Below are 16,971 nucleotides of genomic sequence, written 5' to 3' on the forward strand. Positions count from 1 at the left end.
CAACCACCTACCTCGTTGACATTCCTGCTCTAGGTTGTCTGGGCAATGGTTCCAGCCATCATCTGAATCATCCTGCTCCCGGTGGAAGCTCTGGGAGAAATACTTAGCTTCCAGGGATGTGGAGAGGGGATTGTTGTCATCCTCGCTGGTACTGTCTGAAACCTCAGCAGCAGTAACATCACCACAGGGTCCTCCTCTTAAGCCCAAGGAGGGCCTGGCACCATCAAGCTCATCTATTCCATCATCATCGTCATTCTTGTCATCACAATCTGGAACCAGCACCTGAGGCATAGGTATTGAAAAAAATGTATTGTATGTAATTTTATTTCAAAATGTGTTAAAGTTGCAGGGTTATAAATATATAAATGCTCAAAAATAGGACTAGCACAGTTGGCTTTAAACAGGCACTCAGGTCTACAAGAGATTTTCACCCCCTAACCTCCATTTACCTGGGAGAGGTGGAAGCTCCCTTGGGTTCCTTGAAGGTGAGACACAGTAAGGTTTGTTGAATCTTGAGGTCTTCTCAGTGCAGCTCCACTCCTCAGGTAGACAGAGTCCAACAGTCTGTCAACTGCAGGCCCAGAGTCTGTGCTCTCCATGGCATCCTGACATTCAGAATTACAAAAAACATGAGCAAATATAGCCTTTAAAGCTCATTACAACTACTGGTACCTCCAACGTTTTGATTGATTACCAAATCACTCCATTTAGTGTGAAGCACTATTTGTTATGTGTACGGAAAAAACAATATTTAAATGTCATAAGTGAAGTAAAAATACAGGATTCATAACAGCAATTTAATGTGCTTGAGAATCAGATGACACATAACTTTTTGAATACCTGAGCATCCTGAGCATGAGCTCAAACCAAACATTGAATGAAAGCTCTGTTGAATATTTTTATTTCAGTTGTTGGGGTTACCCATCTTTTGATTATTAAATCACCTAAAATTTACTGTTAGGTTTCCTCATGTTCTACTTTTGTTACTTTTTCTTTTTCCTAAAATAGAAACCAAATACAAACTGGTCCCATGATATTGCAATATTAATACTGTTACTCCAATTACCAAACAAGTACATTTTAATAAATAACATCCTTGCTTTGTCAGTACTTGACATATAGTGTCAAGTACTCAAGGAGAAAGCACCAACAATTCAGTTCAACAATAAGATAAAATGTGCAAAACACTATTACAGTGGTAACAGCATAGTATGCACAATATATAATAAGTATAGCCATGCATGACTGAAATGACCAAGAGCTGGTCAACTGCAGTTACATATAGCACTTGTACTTACCAGTGCCTCCTGTCTGTCCAGGGCCTTGCTCCAGCTGACATGAGAAAGCCTCTGAGATGCCCCAGAGATCCCCAGAGAGGAGCTGGTCTCTCCTGTTCCAACAGGACCCACACGGTCACCCATCTGAAAATAAAAAAGTAACATTTTTACTTAAAATTAAAGCAAAAAGACAAAAAACAAACACACACAGTCAAGGCAGAGTTATATTTTCCATCTATCAGGGGTCCAAACAGTGAAACACTTAATTGTAAACTTCATGAACAAATGAATGTGGGTTTTTTTTTGGTCATAGCTTTTGCAAAGGCTTTTATGGTCAATCAAAAAGGTAAGACTTACATTTGGCATTGATAAATAGATTTCACAACTTCTACAACAAAAAGAAAAATATTGGTGTTTACCACTACTACCCCAATGCTTCCTAATAGATGCACCTATGGTATCAATTTGAAAATCCTAGGTGCCTTTCAGAAAACTTGACCTCTAACCTTGAGGTCAAGGTCAGTGGGATTCAGTGAGATTTCTAGTAGACACACCTATGTTATCAATTTGAAAGTCCAACATAGCCTCGTTATCGAGTCATCTTATTCACAAGAGTTTCAGAAAACTTGACCTCTGATCTTGAGGTCACCCTGATGGGGTGACACTAATACCCCATCAACCTTTTATAGCTAAGGAGTAATAACTATCACAAGCTTAATTCAATTAACCTGTTGTTTTCAGAAAGCCAGGTTCATAAAGATCTGTATAAGGGGATCATTCTTAACACTATATGAATTTGAAATCAAGCAATCAAGATATGTTTTAAGTGTTAACTTTCACTTTTACTTCAAGGACAACTAAAAAAAGAAAACACAAACATTTAGGAATGACAGAAATTTTTAAGGGCTTAAACATTTCATGTCTTAAAACCACAGTCATGTTAACCATGACATAGAAATAATTATTTGCCACCAACTACCGAGTACAGAGCCCATTCGTACCTTTGTATGTCTGGGAAGGCTGATTCTTCCATGTACTGGAAGACCGTTCAGATTATCGTCCTCATCTTCACCAACAGCACTGCTACCCACAATCCCCAACCCACGCAGGGCATCGTAGGTGGTCTGGACATTAGTTGCTGCTGGAAGAGGCATGGTCGACACTCCTCCATCGTTTCCACTTTCTTCACTGCCACTGCTCCCATCCCCACCTCCTCCATCTCCTGATGTTACACAGCACCAAACAAAAAACTGTGGGTTATACAAGACGCTCGGGAAATTTGTTTCTCATTTTCACATAATCTACTGCTGGTTTAACGATATGACGGGATTGTGGTATGACAGTTTTGTCACTACTACTACTACAGACACACACAGCAAACATTAAAGATGGGTGTTATACCTGTGACAGGAGGGTTGATGACTTGACCTTCAGCGGATCGCCTGTGTCCAATCCCAGATGAGGATGCACCACCCCGACCACTGGAAGCCTCATCCTCAGAACTGCCTCCTTCTAGACCTGGCCTGAAAGTGGGACGGTTGCTTTGTCCAACCTGTCGATTCACACAGAGAAAAACACATGCAATAAGTAAAACAATATTGAGAATGCAGTTCACTTTGATTGAAAATAAAACAGTGGATCTACTGGTGACCAAAACATGTAAATGTAAAAATATCCGATAATATTTCTTTTTGTATTTCTGACCAGCTGTCTGGATGTGCTTGGCAGCAGCCGAGTCCTGGCAGCATCACTGCTCCTTCTTGCAGATTCCAGCTCATCCTCTGTGTCCTCATCACTGGCTGGACAGGAGTCCATACCTGTGGCAGCCAGGCGCACATCGGGCATCTGGAAATCCTCCTGATTTTTTTTTTTTTTTTTTAAATTGAGAGAAAGTAAAACATACAGCTTTTAATATCTGGCCCAAATATGATTAAGAAAAGTACAAACAAACCAAAAGTCAAGCAAACGAGGTTCTCGCTAAACCCTTATTTTTGGGGTCAGCTGTCTAAACTGACCTGTAGTTTCAAACACAAGTTACCATTCTCTGCCTGAGCTGAAATCAGTACACAGTCACAAAGCAATGTATCAACATGCTCACCTGATCAGACTGATCAAGGAATTGATCTCTGTACTGTTCAGGCTCTGTAGAACTTGGGTTGGACAGGACATCAGCAGCACCTGGCACTCCCTATGAAAGATATACCGGTACTGTGTTAGCGAGAACTCTGAAACAAATATTTTAGCTTGCATTCTTTTAAAAGTGGTGCTAGTAAAATGTATAAGTCAGTAAAGTCAGCAAAGTAGAGCGGAAAGAGCCTTACAGTTGCAGGAATCTCCTGGCCCTCCACTCTGCCTCTCTGCATAGCAGGAGGGACCAGCTTATTGAAGTACAGCTCCAGCTCATCATCAGGCAGGTTGTTTACATCAATGTCATCATCTGGTGACCAAACACCAAGTATGTGTGTGACTGAATCACAAATATCACACCTGCTCGGTGTTAAATTCATCCAACTGAAATAGGAACGATGTACAAAGCGTGACTCTAAGGACTTAAAGGTCTGACTTACCTGTTAGGTCGCTATTCATACTATCCACAGACATGAGCTTCTCATTGGCCAGGAAGCTTGAGTTGCTGTCACTAAAATGGTCACTGCCCACTCCTTCCCTCAGTACCTGGTTGTTTTCAACTCTAGATGGTAAGGCCTGAACCTGTATGGACTGAACAACAGAGAAATGCAATGAAAGCAACTTTACAGAAATTTTGTTAGCAAATAAAAAAGGTGAGTTTGATTTAAAAAACAAAAACAAAACACTTGTAACAAAAATACTGCATTGTAGAAAGAGCTAGATATCAAGACATTCAAAAGTTTAGAAGAAGGGAAATGGTGGCTTTTAAACAGTGAGTCAAACTCTGTATTTTTGCACATCACGACAGAAAATATAGAACACAGAAAATGAGTAGGGAAAGAAATAGTCCAAATCTTTGGACAGCAGTCTCATGACACATCATACAGATATAAATCAACAGGAAACTGATCAGCATGTATGGAAAGGTGGTACCTTTTTGTCTGTGACATCTTTATGTCCAAAATGAGCAAATGTCAGAAGCCCTGTTGACAGATCTGTTAGAAGAGACACAAAGTTCATCAGTAACACTTTCGTACAGGTGGATCAAATGAGCATGTACACATTGCCCCCCAAAAGCCTCAAGCAAACAAAAAACAAAACAACTTTAGGCAAACACTCTTACATAACAGATCAGTATGAAGTGGTTGATTTATAAGAACAAACAACACTCAAGTTATTAACTACATTTAAGGGCCCTAACTCACGTCTAGCATGGTTCTTTGCATTACCACAACAGCAACAGAAAGAACCATAGTACACATTCCAGTAGTACATAGCTCACTTTTAAATTGTGTGCTAAGTCTGAATGGAGAACGGAGTCACTTAAATAGACTGATGAAGCCAGAAATATTACTTAACGTGTGCCTGAAAAAGTCAATAGAGCCAGGGGCACAAGAATTTACCTGTTCCAAGTTCTGTGGGATAGCCACATACTGAGCCTGCCTGTGTAGTACCAAGGCCCAGCATGGAGCCTTGATTTCTGGATGTACTCTCATCCAGATTAATCTTCAAAAGCTTGTCTGAAAGACGATGGGCTGCAATGAAGTCATCTGCATTATCCCTGTAACAATGACAGGGATGTAAATAATTCAGAACACATTAGTAAAACACACCAAAGGAGAGTTAAAGTAATTACTTATCTATTAGTCAGGTTTATACTGTGTGTGTGTGTGTGTGTGTGTGTGTAGAACATTAAATTCATACTAACAACAACAGCTGTGTATCCACTTCACTGCATTTGAAACATTTTTTTTTTTTTTTAAAGGCATTTATTTTCACAGAGATGACAACGGTACACACCTCAAGTAAAATCGACACTAAAGATTAGAGTTACTACATTTCAGTATTTGGTTTCTCATCCTTCAAACTACAAAACATCTATCCTGACTATTGATCCAACAATTGGAAGTTGGCTGCAGTATTACACACTACAGTTTTTTGTTTGTTTGTTTTTTTTAAACAGAGATTTTACAGGCAACAATGAGCAGCGTGGACTACATGTATTTCTATACTCACATGTCATCTTTGAAGCTGAGGGCAAACTTGGGCTGTTCTACTTCAGATGACTGTAGACCAGAATGCTGCAGCACTCTGCCATCCAGGTATGAAACCTCAATGGGATCGTCTCTATAAAATGAGCAAATGGTGCAAAAAGCAGCTTGTTAACACAAAAATCAACTGTAAATAATTATCAGCACCCTTAATTACATTTAGCACCTATATGCTCACCCAGAATTAATATATTACCTATAAACTTTGTTAAACATGTCAGAGACCACAAAGAGCTGCTTTTCATTGACAAATATACACAGTTGTTTGTTTTTTAGCAGGCATTTTTGCAATACTGCCATCCTTGTATTGCAAACAAAGAACCTGAGATCTATTTTTAGCCTCAGAGCATTTCTAAAACAAGTCACATCAGCCCAAAGCCAACAGCATACTCCCACCTGTTGTCAGATTCGCGTCTAATTTTAGCCACAGTAGAGGCAGCCACCGGCAGTCCTGGGCCTGAACCCAATGTCACATTTCCCAGTGTGGGGCGGCCACTGGCGCTGTCCAGAGACTTGCAGAGGAAACTTGGGAAGGCTTCATCTTCCAGTTTGTAAAAACTGTCTGCCATTGCTTTTGAAGGGAGCAGGGTGAGTGCCAAATGTGGCTTAGGTTCCGTTCAGGTGATGACCATCTGTGGTGTCTAGAAAAATGAACGGTAGCAATAAAGGACCAGGTAAAACACATCTTGTGCCCATTCGTGTGCTTATTTAGCAAACATCAGCTTCTTAATACCACCTTTCAATCGTGAAAACTATTGACTTAAGTATTTTCTTTGGGGAACGTCATCATACATGTTGTTTCGCAGGTATACGGTTCAAGTCTATTGAATAAACAAATTAAGAGAACTTAACTAGCCAACTACACTAGGTGGGCTAACTTCTAAGCTAACAGGCTACTTGCTAAAAACAAAAGGGTCTGTGGAACTCGCCAGCACGTTGCAAATTTAAGCTACCCCATTGTTTTTGGTTCTTTAAGTTAGAGTGTGTAAGAAGACATTTTGCAGACAGCACATATAAGTGATCAAGCTTCACCTGCTCGCTAATTATTTCTTCTTAGACTGTTATACTCCAGCAAGGGAATTCAATTATAAACGTTTGTCGGACTTCAACTCACATTCAACACTCCAGAAGTAAGCGGGCCCAGGGATAAATAGTTTTTCTCCAACTCGAACTTTGTCCTTATAAACGGTTCAAATGCGATACCAAGTGTAGCCAAATGCCAAATGTAACTTCGAAATAACTTAGACTCATCATTATTACTTAAAATCTGACATATCAAACAAACCGTACAATAGTTCGTAAGACCAAACAGCGCCCAGAAGCCACAGGAAGCCCGCGTGAGCGTCATATCACAAAGGCGGGACTTAATCAATTTTAGACGACGCGGATTGGACAGAAAACCTATGAGGGAGGAAATTGCCAATGATGATTGGTTACTATTTATGTCATTCCAATGGATTTGGCAGCTTGGGGCCAATGACTGTATGCTTGGGGCGGTTAAGAAAAGTGCTCATTCATTTATCAGTAAAGCGCTTGTCCTCAGATGAATGAAAGACGGAATGTGCTCTTTTGAACTCCAGCCATAACTTATCTGATAATACGTATACCACTAAATTATCTGCAATAGTTGATAGGTTGTTATATTTATTATGAATTAGCGCCCAGTTATTAAGCAAAGCGTGTCACACAAGTCGTTAATGGCCAAGTGAGGATTTTCTTGTATCGTATGTCCTGCCAAACAGCTGCAAGAGTACCGAGGGTCGCAAACAGCTGACTGCTGAAAGAGTTGTCATCCCACATCCCATGCGTTCCGTTTATTAGGAGTGCCACGATATGAAATGTTGTCCTCCCTGTCAATGTTAACCCTCTGTGAAAATACTAATGGCATATATTGTCAGTTTTGCCTAATTTTGGAGCGACATTGGCAGGAGAATAGCCCCTTGCTGACATGTGATCCTTCACAAATAACGCCAAGGAAATGTATAGCACAGCCAAAAGACAGCTGTTCACACTAAAAAGGAAAAGGTTATATAACGCAATATGCAACTAATGGTTAGGCCCTAAAGAAACACATCAGTGTCCAAGAGCTACCAGGTATCACCAAGTTTTATAAATGGCTAGGACAAACATAGATTCAAGAGCTTTTAAAAAGATTTTTTTAAAACTTCCTGGCCCAAGATGACCATCATATTATTTCCAGTCAATCATGTGGAATGACTATGCCTTTCTTCTTCTTTGATTGTAAAGGAGAAGCAGTCAAAAATAACACCCCCTTTATATCATTTATTTCTGAGTCTTACTTCCACCCATTCTAATTATAGACTTCCATAAGCAGAAAGACAAACATGTCCCCCTTTCAGACACAACTGACTGAAGTTTTCCAATTTACCAGCCAACCATACCCGATGATTGCGCGCCCCCCTCCCAACAACAAAAAAAATCAGCTTAGTTTAAAAATGCTGAGTTTATTATTCACACAATACCATATACATTATTTAAATGACTCTCTGTACCAACGCATTAGATCTTCCAAAGGTTTTCTTTAATAATATGCAGAGGGGAAAAAAAACAAACCTTTAGAAAAGTGAAAAAAAATCTTTATTAGAAATGAAAGGAAATTTTCTTTTTCATCCAAAACTATTTCAAAAATGATACCCTGTCTTATTTAACTAAAACACACAGAGGAAGAGAAAAAAAAAATCATTGCCCTTCAGCTTCTGGTAAGGGCAGCAGTGCCCTGGAGGACAGCCTGTGGGGAAGAGGCTGCTGCTGAGGCTGAATGGGCTCAGTATCACAGTGCTCTATTAGGGAGGAAGGAGGCAGCAGGTGACCATACACAATACCCGCTCTAGGGGGGTCCAGAGGAGGAAAGAAATACCTGAAGTAAGAAAAAGAAGGAGGAGGAGACAAAGACGGCAAATACGTGGACGGAAAGAAAAGACAACAAAGGGAATACACAGAGGGTGAACAAATAAAAGGAAGCAAAAAAAGAGAAATTAAAAGGAGAAGGATGCATGTTTGGTCCAGACACTAAAAAGGTAAGAGGGAAGACAGTGGCATTTAAAAAAAAAAGAAAAAAAAAAAAAAAAAAAAGGTTTAAGCACAAAAAGAAAGGAATCAATGTTTTGCAAGGTTCATGCCAGATTTGTTGCCAAAAATGAAAGTTTCAATCAGTAATACCCAAGTATCCATTTGTGAAATGTGTTACAGAGTCTTACATTTTAAATATGGGCAAGTGGGAACTGATGCACAAGACACATTAGTAATATGCGGGTGGCTGGTATATCTTTGGAGAGGTCAGCTGCCGCAGGGGAGGAGCAAAGGGAGCTCTCTTGCCAATCCTGCATGCAATAAGCAGTACAACAGCACATTACTTCAAACAAAGCTCACTTCACACTTGTTTCTGATACATGAAAAACTCCACACGCCGCTCTGCAAACGCCTAAATTCAACTGAACTGAGTTAACTGGCTTACAATACACAGATATTGTGTTACTCGGGTTAGAGGGGTTGAGTCAAAAGTTGACCAGTTGAGTCAAAAACACGTATGTACAAATTTTTGTTAGGTCTGAGGTTATGGTGGAGTTGAACATAAATACAGCCACACTCTGAGCTTAGACACAATTTATTTATCGTTCAAATTTTCCTGGTGCTTCATGTGCGAATGAGGGGGGAACAATGAAGGCTAAAAACAAGAACAGCTGCTGAGCCAGCAGACCAAATATGGTTTCAATAGGAAGTAATAACAGGTGTGGATACATTTCATTTGTATAAAAAGAGGAATGTGTTATCGCTCCATTCAAGGCTCGCAGTGGCTGTATTCACACTCGTTCTGTGTGTGTGTTTACACTCTGTTAATACGGCTCATTCAAGCTGTCCTTTCTGCTCAGCAAAGAGTTTGGCACTACTTGTTCAAGGATACATTCAAATCCAAAAGAGAAAAATAAGGAGAAAATATTCAGGATGCATTCATATATTAGCCAAATGCCTGTATCAGGTGATATCAGCATGTCTGTTAATATAAGATGGTACTTATCAACATCAGCAGCTGATATTCATTTTGTGTTGGTTAAAAAGTCCAGGCAGAACTAATGGGAGGAATAAATAACAAAAACAGTCAAAAGACTGGCATTTGCTATCGGCTCAGAACCTAATGATCACAAAATTCCTGCTCCGCTTCAGTTTAATCATGATGTCAAATGTTGAGACTTTTGACTGAAGCTGATCAAATTCATTTACAGAATACAACCTAGTAGCACAATGTTTCTGTTCTGTATCCCAAAATAGCTCTAGAAATTGAAAGAACGGCCACGTATCAAACTCATACAAACACATTTATTTTCCTTTTATATATTAAGAAAACAGTTAGTCCTTGCACTCACGGTGCAAAGTGGAACCATTCTTATTACATGCATCAGTATAAATTGAGAGGAAGTCACCACCACAACACATCCGGCTCCACAGGCACAATGTAGATAACCTGTGTGGTGAAAACCAGAAGCCAAGCTCTTTGCATGAGTGCAGCACGGGATCAGTGCGAGTCCAACACGCTTGTCAGTAAGCAGCTGTACTCCCAGTCAGGGTGAGGCGTTAAAAAAAAACCAAAGTTGTCAGTTCTGACTGGCTTGGGCAGGGCTGGGTGAGTGGCGTCAGACGTGCCACGCCACCTACCTTCCTGCAGACATCCCGTTCAGCGCATTCTGGGAAGACTGAACAGAGGAACCCAGCACAGTACTCATGGCTGAGGGCTGACCGGATGAACCTGTAAGTGGGCTTCCATCTCCCTTCAGGATGCCGGTGCACTTCCAGTTGTCCATGTAGTTAGCTGCACAGAGACAGAAGGAAAAGTCGGCATTTATTTCGTACACAAAGGAGAAGGGGGACAATCTGACAGCTGAACTTTTCACCGTCATAGGATATTCAAGTGGGGCTCTTTTCTCCACTTGAATATCTGGTGTTCCTCCAGACCAGTGCATTTTGCTGAAGCACACAAATCATTTGATAAACTACTTGTTGCTATGAACAACTTTACTGCACAACCATTTATTGTGAAGGGATTTATCAGCTTTAGCACTTTGAGCTCATTCCTTTCAGATTTTTGAAGCCCTCCCATATCTGTGTCAGTGTAAAAACTATCACAAAACCAGTGTGTAATGCTGGCTCAGCAACAAACACCATTTAACAGACATGGACTCGGAGGTAGCACTTAACAGCTTCAAAAACATATTTCTCAGTAAAGGAGAGCAGGACGTGGAGAACAAAGCAGAGGTAAATTCTTTAATGCTGACAGACTGCTAACTCTGTGACTATACTTGCGTATCAACAGATGTACTATATGCACAGAGTTTGTAAAAATTGACACTTCTATTTAGCCCAACTTTTAAGACATGCATTTCGTAACAAAATAAAATGAATTTTTTTAACCTGGAAAAGAGAAGCTATGGTTTTTCCTGCTGCTGATACAAACTGCATCACACAAACAAAGAGGTAAGCTCAGTCAGGATGCTTGGTTATGAGTATAGAAACAAAGTCTGCTACAGCGCAAACAAACTGTTAAGATCTTTTAAAATTGGTTTCTAAAACCAAATAAAAAAATAAAATAATCGTTCCCTGACTCCACCAGGCTGAATACTCAGGAGTGTGAGTGTGTATGCAGATGTTGGAAAAAAAGATAGAAGCACTGTATGAATGTGTGTTTTGGTGAAGCACTTTGAGTTATAAACCAAGTAGAAAGATGCTATACAAGTATCAGTCCATTTACCAGTATATAGACACACCTGAATAAGACCCAACTATGGATCAAGGTAGATCAAACATCCAGGTAATGCCCAGACACATTACAGACACTACAGCATCCCATCTATCCAATATTTTTCAAACAAGAAGCAACTTCATATAAACTTATGGACCACTTCCAAATGATCTGGTGTGGAATGACTTGAATAACTGCACAATTTAACCTATGACTAAATCAATATTCCTAGTATTAATAGCAGCAACTGCTGCTACACAGCTACAAAGCCTGAAGCTTGGTAGGAGGGCAAAGGTTTCCTAACTGGAGGACATAATGGTTGCCAGTATAAGTCTGGAATCAATACTCTGAAAACAGACACAGTGGTTAACCTGATTACAACATGTATTCACAAGTAGGTATTTGCACCTCGGACAGTAGAGAAAAAAAAACCTGGTTCTCATCAAACCTGTGCAAAAATGTCAGCTTTCTTTACACAGTTGAACCAACAAATCCTTTATTCTGGAAATGACCAATGCCAACTATGAGTGAACAAAAGTCATTCAATGCCCAGTGAAAAATACTATTCACTGAACAGCCACATTAAACAGCTTTTATTAAAGTTGTCACTGAAGTAAAAGGAAGACAAACAAGCAGTTGTTAAGAGCCCCCTCACCTTTCCAGAGGCGCACACAGCCATCATCCCCAGAGGAGGCCAGCAGGGTGCTGGTGATATTCCAGCTAACACGCCACACCTGGGAGTTATGGTTGTCAAACTGAGCCACAATCTGCACCTCAAATTTGGTGGGTCCTGTGGACGTGCTCTCCTTCCTGTCAGGAGCACACATGAAACAGGAAATTGAATATTTATTTTGCATTATCTTAAAAAGAGAACATCTGCTCAGGAACTGCATGCAGGGCTTCAGTGCAGTATTTGTGTGACTCCACCAGTTTCTGTGCATTGTGGCCTTCCATAAGACAGAGTGCAAACACTCACCTCATTGGAACTAGCTTAAATATTCGAACATCTTTTGTTGCAATGGCGAGCACGTGGAAAGATCTTCCCAGGTTTGGAGCAAACGCGATGTCATGAACCGCATCAGTGACCGTCATGAGTGTCTCTGCTTTGGCATATTTCCTTTTAAACAGATAAATATTAAAATCTGTCATTTATTTTGGTATGTCTTCATAATGCAATGGTTAGTGCATCACTAATAACAGGGTTCATACACATTTTTCAGGGTCAAATTCAAGCACGTTTTAAATCACATTCAAGGTCAATTTTCAAGCTTTTCCAGCACATTACCAAAAAAGAAGAAAGCATGTTTCACTTTGCATCACCTCAGTAAGACCTTGTAAAAATTTAAACAAATCATCTTAGGTCGACTTAAATGTCTTTTGTTTCCCTTTTGTTAAAAGAGAAAAATGCAGCACACAAAAATAGTGAAAAAGGAAACTGTTGCCTTACATGCATATAGTGCACAAACTCAAAAATCACATTCCTCTTAAAAATTAAGATGTGCAAATGTGAACAAATCAACTTGTTAGAGATCTTCATCTCCACTGTAAATAAACAACAACCCAGAAAACAAGAAAACTGCACCAAACACCACAAACACCAACAAATGAATGTCTTCTCATCAGATATTGAAGCTTCTTTCCTGTGTGACAAAAAATAGGAGACAGATGTTTGTTTGTTTTTTTGTTCTTTTTAACTAGTTAAGCACCCCTTTTTCCTTAAGTAGGGGTGAGAAACAGCAAGTTTTAGTTCGTTTCAGCAGCATCTGTGTTTGCAGCCTACAAACGTTCACCACAGAAACATTTGGAAAGCTTTTCAAAATCATCGTATTGAAACTCCAACATGTTTCCAAAAAAACAAAACAAAAAACAACCAATTCAAAAAGATTACGCCGCCTCTCCTTCCTGGCGTGGCCGGCCAATTTTCCTCCAGAAAAAATGCAACAAATTGAAGAAGAGAAACTTCAACTGGAGGACAAGTGTAGACGAATGGAAGCCCAAAATAAAGAGCTGGAAGACAGACAACAGCGCCAGCCGGACATAAAAATTATTAATGAGGGCTGGGGAATCAAGTTTGCCCAGACCCGAGAGCAGATTGTGCACCTCATTAAAGAAAACAAGCAAAAGAGTGCAGAACTAAAAGAAATGACCAACCAGCTCCAAGACAAGAAAACGATGACTGATAAGATACAGTGGGATCTCCAATACATGGAGCGAAGGAATCAGCTCCTCCAAAGACAGCTCCATGAAGCTGTGGAAGAAAAGAAAGAATTCCTCCAACAGAAGGAAGAGCAGGACAAAAAGCAAAGAGACATGCAGCACAAACTGAAGAGCATGCAGGAAAAATACCAAATGCTGAAAGAAAGCCTGGATGAAACACTGCGCCAAAATAAAGACCTTCTTCAACAGAAAGAGCAACAACAAGAAAGACTGAAAGAAGGAAAGCGTATCGTCCAGGACTTTGAGTCTAAAAATCTAAAACTGCAAGAGTTTTGTAATCAGCTGGAGGACAAAGCAACTAAAGCGGAAGAAGAAAAGGACAAACTGGAGAAACGCTGCTCACAGATGCAGCAAAGGATCGAGCAAAATGCGAGAAACAACTCAGAGCTCGTTAAGGGGATTTTGGTGGAATATAATAACTTGAAGCGTGAAAACACTCAAATGCAGGCACAAAAACAACAACAAGACAAAATACATGAAGACCTGCAGCTCACGCTCCAAGAAATCCAGAAAAGAAACGAGCAGCTGGAAGACAAGCACAAAGAAGTGCAACAGAGAAATGCAGACATACACAAGGACAAGCTGATACAGGAGGCAACATCCAAACAACTCCAAGACAAGCTTGAAGAACAACAAGCAACATTAGAAGAGGTGGAACAAAGATGTAAGAAACTTGAAAAGCAAAACACAGAAACAATTGATGAGTTGAGAAATCTCATTCTGGAGAAAAAAAGCGCTCGTGGAAAAGTGCATGAAAAAAAAAGAAAAAATGGTTCCACTTGTTCCGGAGGAGAGACGCTACTGCTTCCTCACCTGATGTAGCCTCGTCTTGCTCCACCTCTGTTAACCCCCCCAACCAGTCCCGGCAGTTGACTGTCCCCTCCTGAGCCTGGTTCTGCCGGAGGTTCCTGCCCGTTTAAAGGCAGTTTTTCCTCCCCACTGTCGCCAAGTGCTTGCTCAGAGGGGATTGTTGGGGTTTTCTCTCCTCTACCTTGTTTTTTCATTTACTTGTTTAACTTTTTTCATTATTACTTCGTTTTACCTTGTTTCTTCATTTACTTGCTTGCTTAACTTTTTTTTCCAACTTATCTAAATAATAAACCATTTGAATTTATCCTTTGAGTATTTTTCATCTCATCTTTACAGAATTTTTCCAAAACATTTTCAAACATTCAGATCTGTCTTTTATTTTCTTCTTGAAACCTCATAATGAATACCCACCGTGTGTTTTCGTTGTACTCGTAGATCTGAACCTTCCCACCGTATGTTACGTTGCTGTCGTCACTCCCCACAGCAAACATGGGAGGATGGGCACGTGAGCTGTTGGTAGGAAACAACGCGTAGTTACACCAGCAGACTGTTATCAGCATGGTGTTACATACACATGAAAAAGTCAAGTGATACTTGCATAGCATTATTCATGATGTTGTCATACCTGCATGTCTATAAGTCACATTAAGTTTAGCTGTAAGCTGTTTTATTGAAAGAATTAGCGGTAGTAATTGTGTTATTTCATAAGCACAATAACTGAAAATGTGTTCTAACACAGCGGTCCCCAACCTTTTTTGCACGACGGACCGGTTTATACCCAACATTATTTTCACGGACCGGCCTTTAAGGTGTCGCAGATAAATACAACAAAATAAAACTAGTACTGGTACCGAAAAAAAGAAGATTTATTAATAACACACGTGAAAAGACCCAGGAAAACCGAGTTAATGATAAAAACGATAACAAAATAACGCTGAAAACCGATAAAAACCCTGAAAGCCATACATTTCACACCTGAGTCTCAACTCTCGCGGCCCGGTACCAAACGACTCACGGACCGGTACTGGTCCGAGGCCCGGGGTTGGGTACCGCTGTTCTAACATATGCAAGCAAATAATATAAAAGCACTACAGCTGCTCTCTACATTTGAATCTCATCTTGGTTCCTTACACAAAGTAAACCGGCAGTCTAACCTGGAGGGGTTCCACGAGATGCAGCTGCAGCTGAGCTTGCAGGAGATCTCATGCTGCAGGGACCACTGACTCAGGTTCATCACATCGGGAGCCTCGTAGATCCTCACCACCCCGTCCGCAGAGCAGGTGGTCAGCATAAGACCCATGTGTTTAGGAGCAAACTTCACATCGGTCACTGACGTTCTACTGTCCACTAGCGTGGTTCTCTTAATCTAAAAAAGCCCAACATGAAACACTCAGGTGAAATCTAACAAACAGTTATGTTAAATGGGAAATGTAATGCAAGTGTACTAACCCAGTGGCTCAGTCCTCTCTGCTTGTCATTGGACTCTCCTACGATCTCCTCCCAAACAGCAGCTGTTCTGTCAAAGGAGCAAGAAGCTAGAACCTGTCCAAACTCTGGATGCGCCCAGGTCACTCGCCACACTGATCCACTGTGTGTCTGCACATAACAGCATTCATCTATTAACTCCATCGATACTTTGAATTTCATGCTGTGTTCATACTCAAAAACATAAAGTAATAACTAAAAAAGAAAAGGAAATTATGGTGGTTTACCTTCCAGCTGGCTGTGCAGTGCCACTCTCCGTTCTCACTTTTGTCCCAGACCTGAGTGGAATAAAATCACAACCTTGAATACTCCTCACGTGTCTGTGCACAATTATCACCGGTTTTGCACTGACATTTGTATGTACGTCCTTTATTATGTCGTCACATAATAAACACTACATCGATAGCTCTGTCGGAAAACTGCAGTGCTTAACTACACTACTATGCTGTAGAACTTATCTGTGGCCAGCCTAGCTCGTGTGCTACAAGCACCAGAGCTAACAGACTAGCATATTAAACTGAGATAATTTCCCTCGAGTGTAAGAAACAGCGGAAGATTTCTCAAACAACCTCATGCCACGTCTGTCAACGACTGCAGGAAAACGAGTCAGTAATTTCAGTATGTAAGGTGAGAGTGTCGGTAATGTGGGCAAGGCTATCCTGCTAGCTGTAACGGCTAATGCTAACATTAGCAAACTATGATGTACAGCTCACCTTGACACTTTGGTCGCTGGAGCAAGTCGCCATCCTCCGGCCGTGAAAATCATACGATACGTCATGAATTAGATCTTTATGATCTGCCGCGATACTACGCGCAACAAACATGATAACAACTATGTACCGGCAACTCTAGCTGGGACGATTAGCTGGCAGGCCTGTCATGTGTCTACTTGTGCTGTGTTTATTTGGCGGTAATGTGATTGTGTGTAGTACAAGCTATTGACCACACGGCGGCGCATGCACACAAATTTTAAGCAGCTCAATGCGACTTTGGGGTTCTTTATAAGAAGATAAAATATAACGAAAGCTATTCGGTGAAAAAGTGCTACAGCCAGAGTTACTTTGAACAGACAGATTAATAGGTTTATTAATACACAACTGCCAAAATAAATATAGTATGTACTGTAATACTGTCAAAGTTACCTCTTGCACGGTTGCCAGGTTTGATCCAACTGACAGTTTTTTTCTTCGCTAACTTTATTACTAAAAGTTAATTTCAAGTAACAATATTTAAACAGATTTGTGCAAAGGAA

General features: G+C 40.4%; 2 protein-coding genes across 4 annotated transcripts in view; both read right to left on the reverse strand.

Annotated features, from left to right (window-relative positions):
• cep192 (centrosomal protein 192) overlaps window positions 1-6,827 on the reverse strand; it is a 32,321-nt gene extending 25,494 nt beyond the window's left edge. Inside the window, exons 1-14 of one of the 2 annotated variants that reach the window (XM_040013248.1) lie at window positions 6,746-6,827; window positions 5,852-6,096; window positions 5,421-5,531; window positions 4,808-4,965; window positions 4,338-4,399; window positions 3,845-3,995; window positions 3,599-3,714; window positions 3,376-3,465; window positions 2,982-3,134; window positions 2,679-2,829; window positions 2,279-2,499; window positions 1,299-1,421; window positions 450-605; window positions 12-282 (exon numbers count right to left, since the gene is read on the reverse strand). In XM_040013248.1, coding sequence (XP_039869182.1) covers window positions 12-282; window positions 450-605; window positions 1,299-1,421; window positions 2,279-2,499; window positions 2,679-2,829; window positions 2,982-3,134; window positions 3,376-3,465; window positions 3,599-3,714; window positions 3,845-3,995; window positions 4,338-4,399; window positions 4,808-4,965; window positions 5,421-5,531; window positions 5,852-6,024 — 1,936 coding nt within the window. In that variant the 5' untranslated portion in view covers window positions 6,025-6,096; window positions 6,746-6,827. The other variant, XM_040013247.1, reaches the window with a different exon arrangement.
• A 1,208-nt stretch (window positions 6,828-8,035) lies between these two features.
• Window positions 8,036-16,644, reverse strand: seh1l (SEH1-like (S. cerevisiae)). 2 transcript variants are annotated; one of them, XM_040013249.1, is made up of 9 exons: window positions 16,433-16,644; window positions 15,947-15,997; window positions 15,684-15,830; window positions 15,389-15,600; window positions 14,646-14,744; window positions 12,184-12,324; window positions 11,863-12,017; window positions 10,127-10,280; window positions 8,036-8,333 (listed from the first exon to the last, which is right to left on the reverse strand). In XM_040013249.1, the coding sequence occupies exons 1-9, from the start codon at window positions 16,541-16,543 to the stop codon at window positions 8,156-8,158; spliced, it is 1,248 nt and encodes a 415-aa protein (XP_039869183.1). In that variant the 5' UTR covers window positions 16,544-16,644; the 3' UTR covers window positions 8,036-8,155. The 2 variants fall into 2 exon arrangements, with proteins under 2 accessions (XP_039869183.1, XP_039869184.1); XM_040013250.1 differs by having other exon boundaries at window positions 8,215-8,796; window positions 16,433-16,642.
• Window positions 16,645-16,971: the final 327 nt, after the last annotated feature.

The sequence above is a fragment of the Simochromis diagramma genome, unplaced genomic scaffold, assembly GCF_900408965.1.
Source record: "Simochromis diagramma unplaced genomic scaffold, fSimDia1.1 OVJJ01000618.1, whole genome shotgun sequence".
Taxonomy (NCBI): domain Eukaryota; kingdom Metazoa; phylum Chordata; class Actinopteri; order Cichliformes; family Cichlidae; genus Simochromis; species Simochromis diagramma.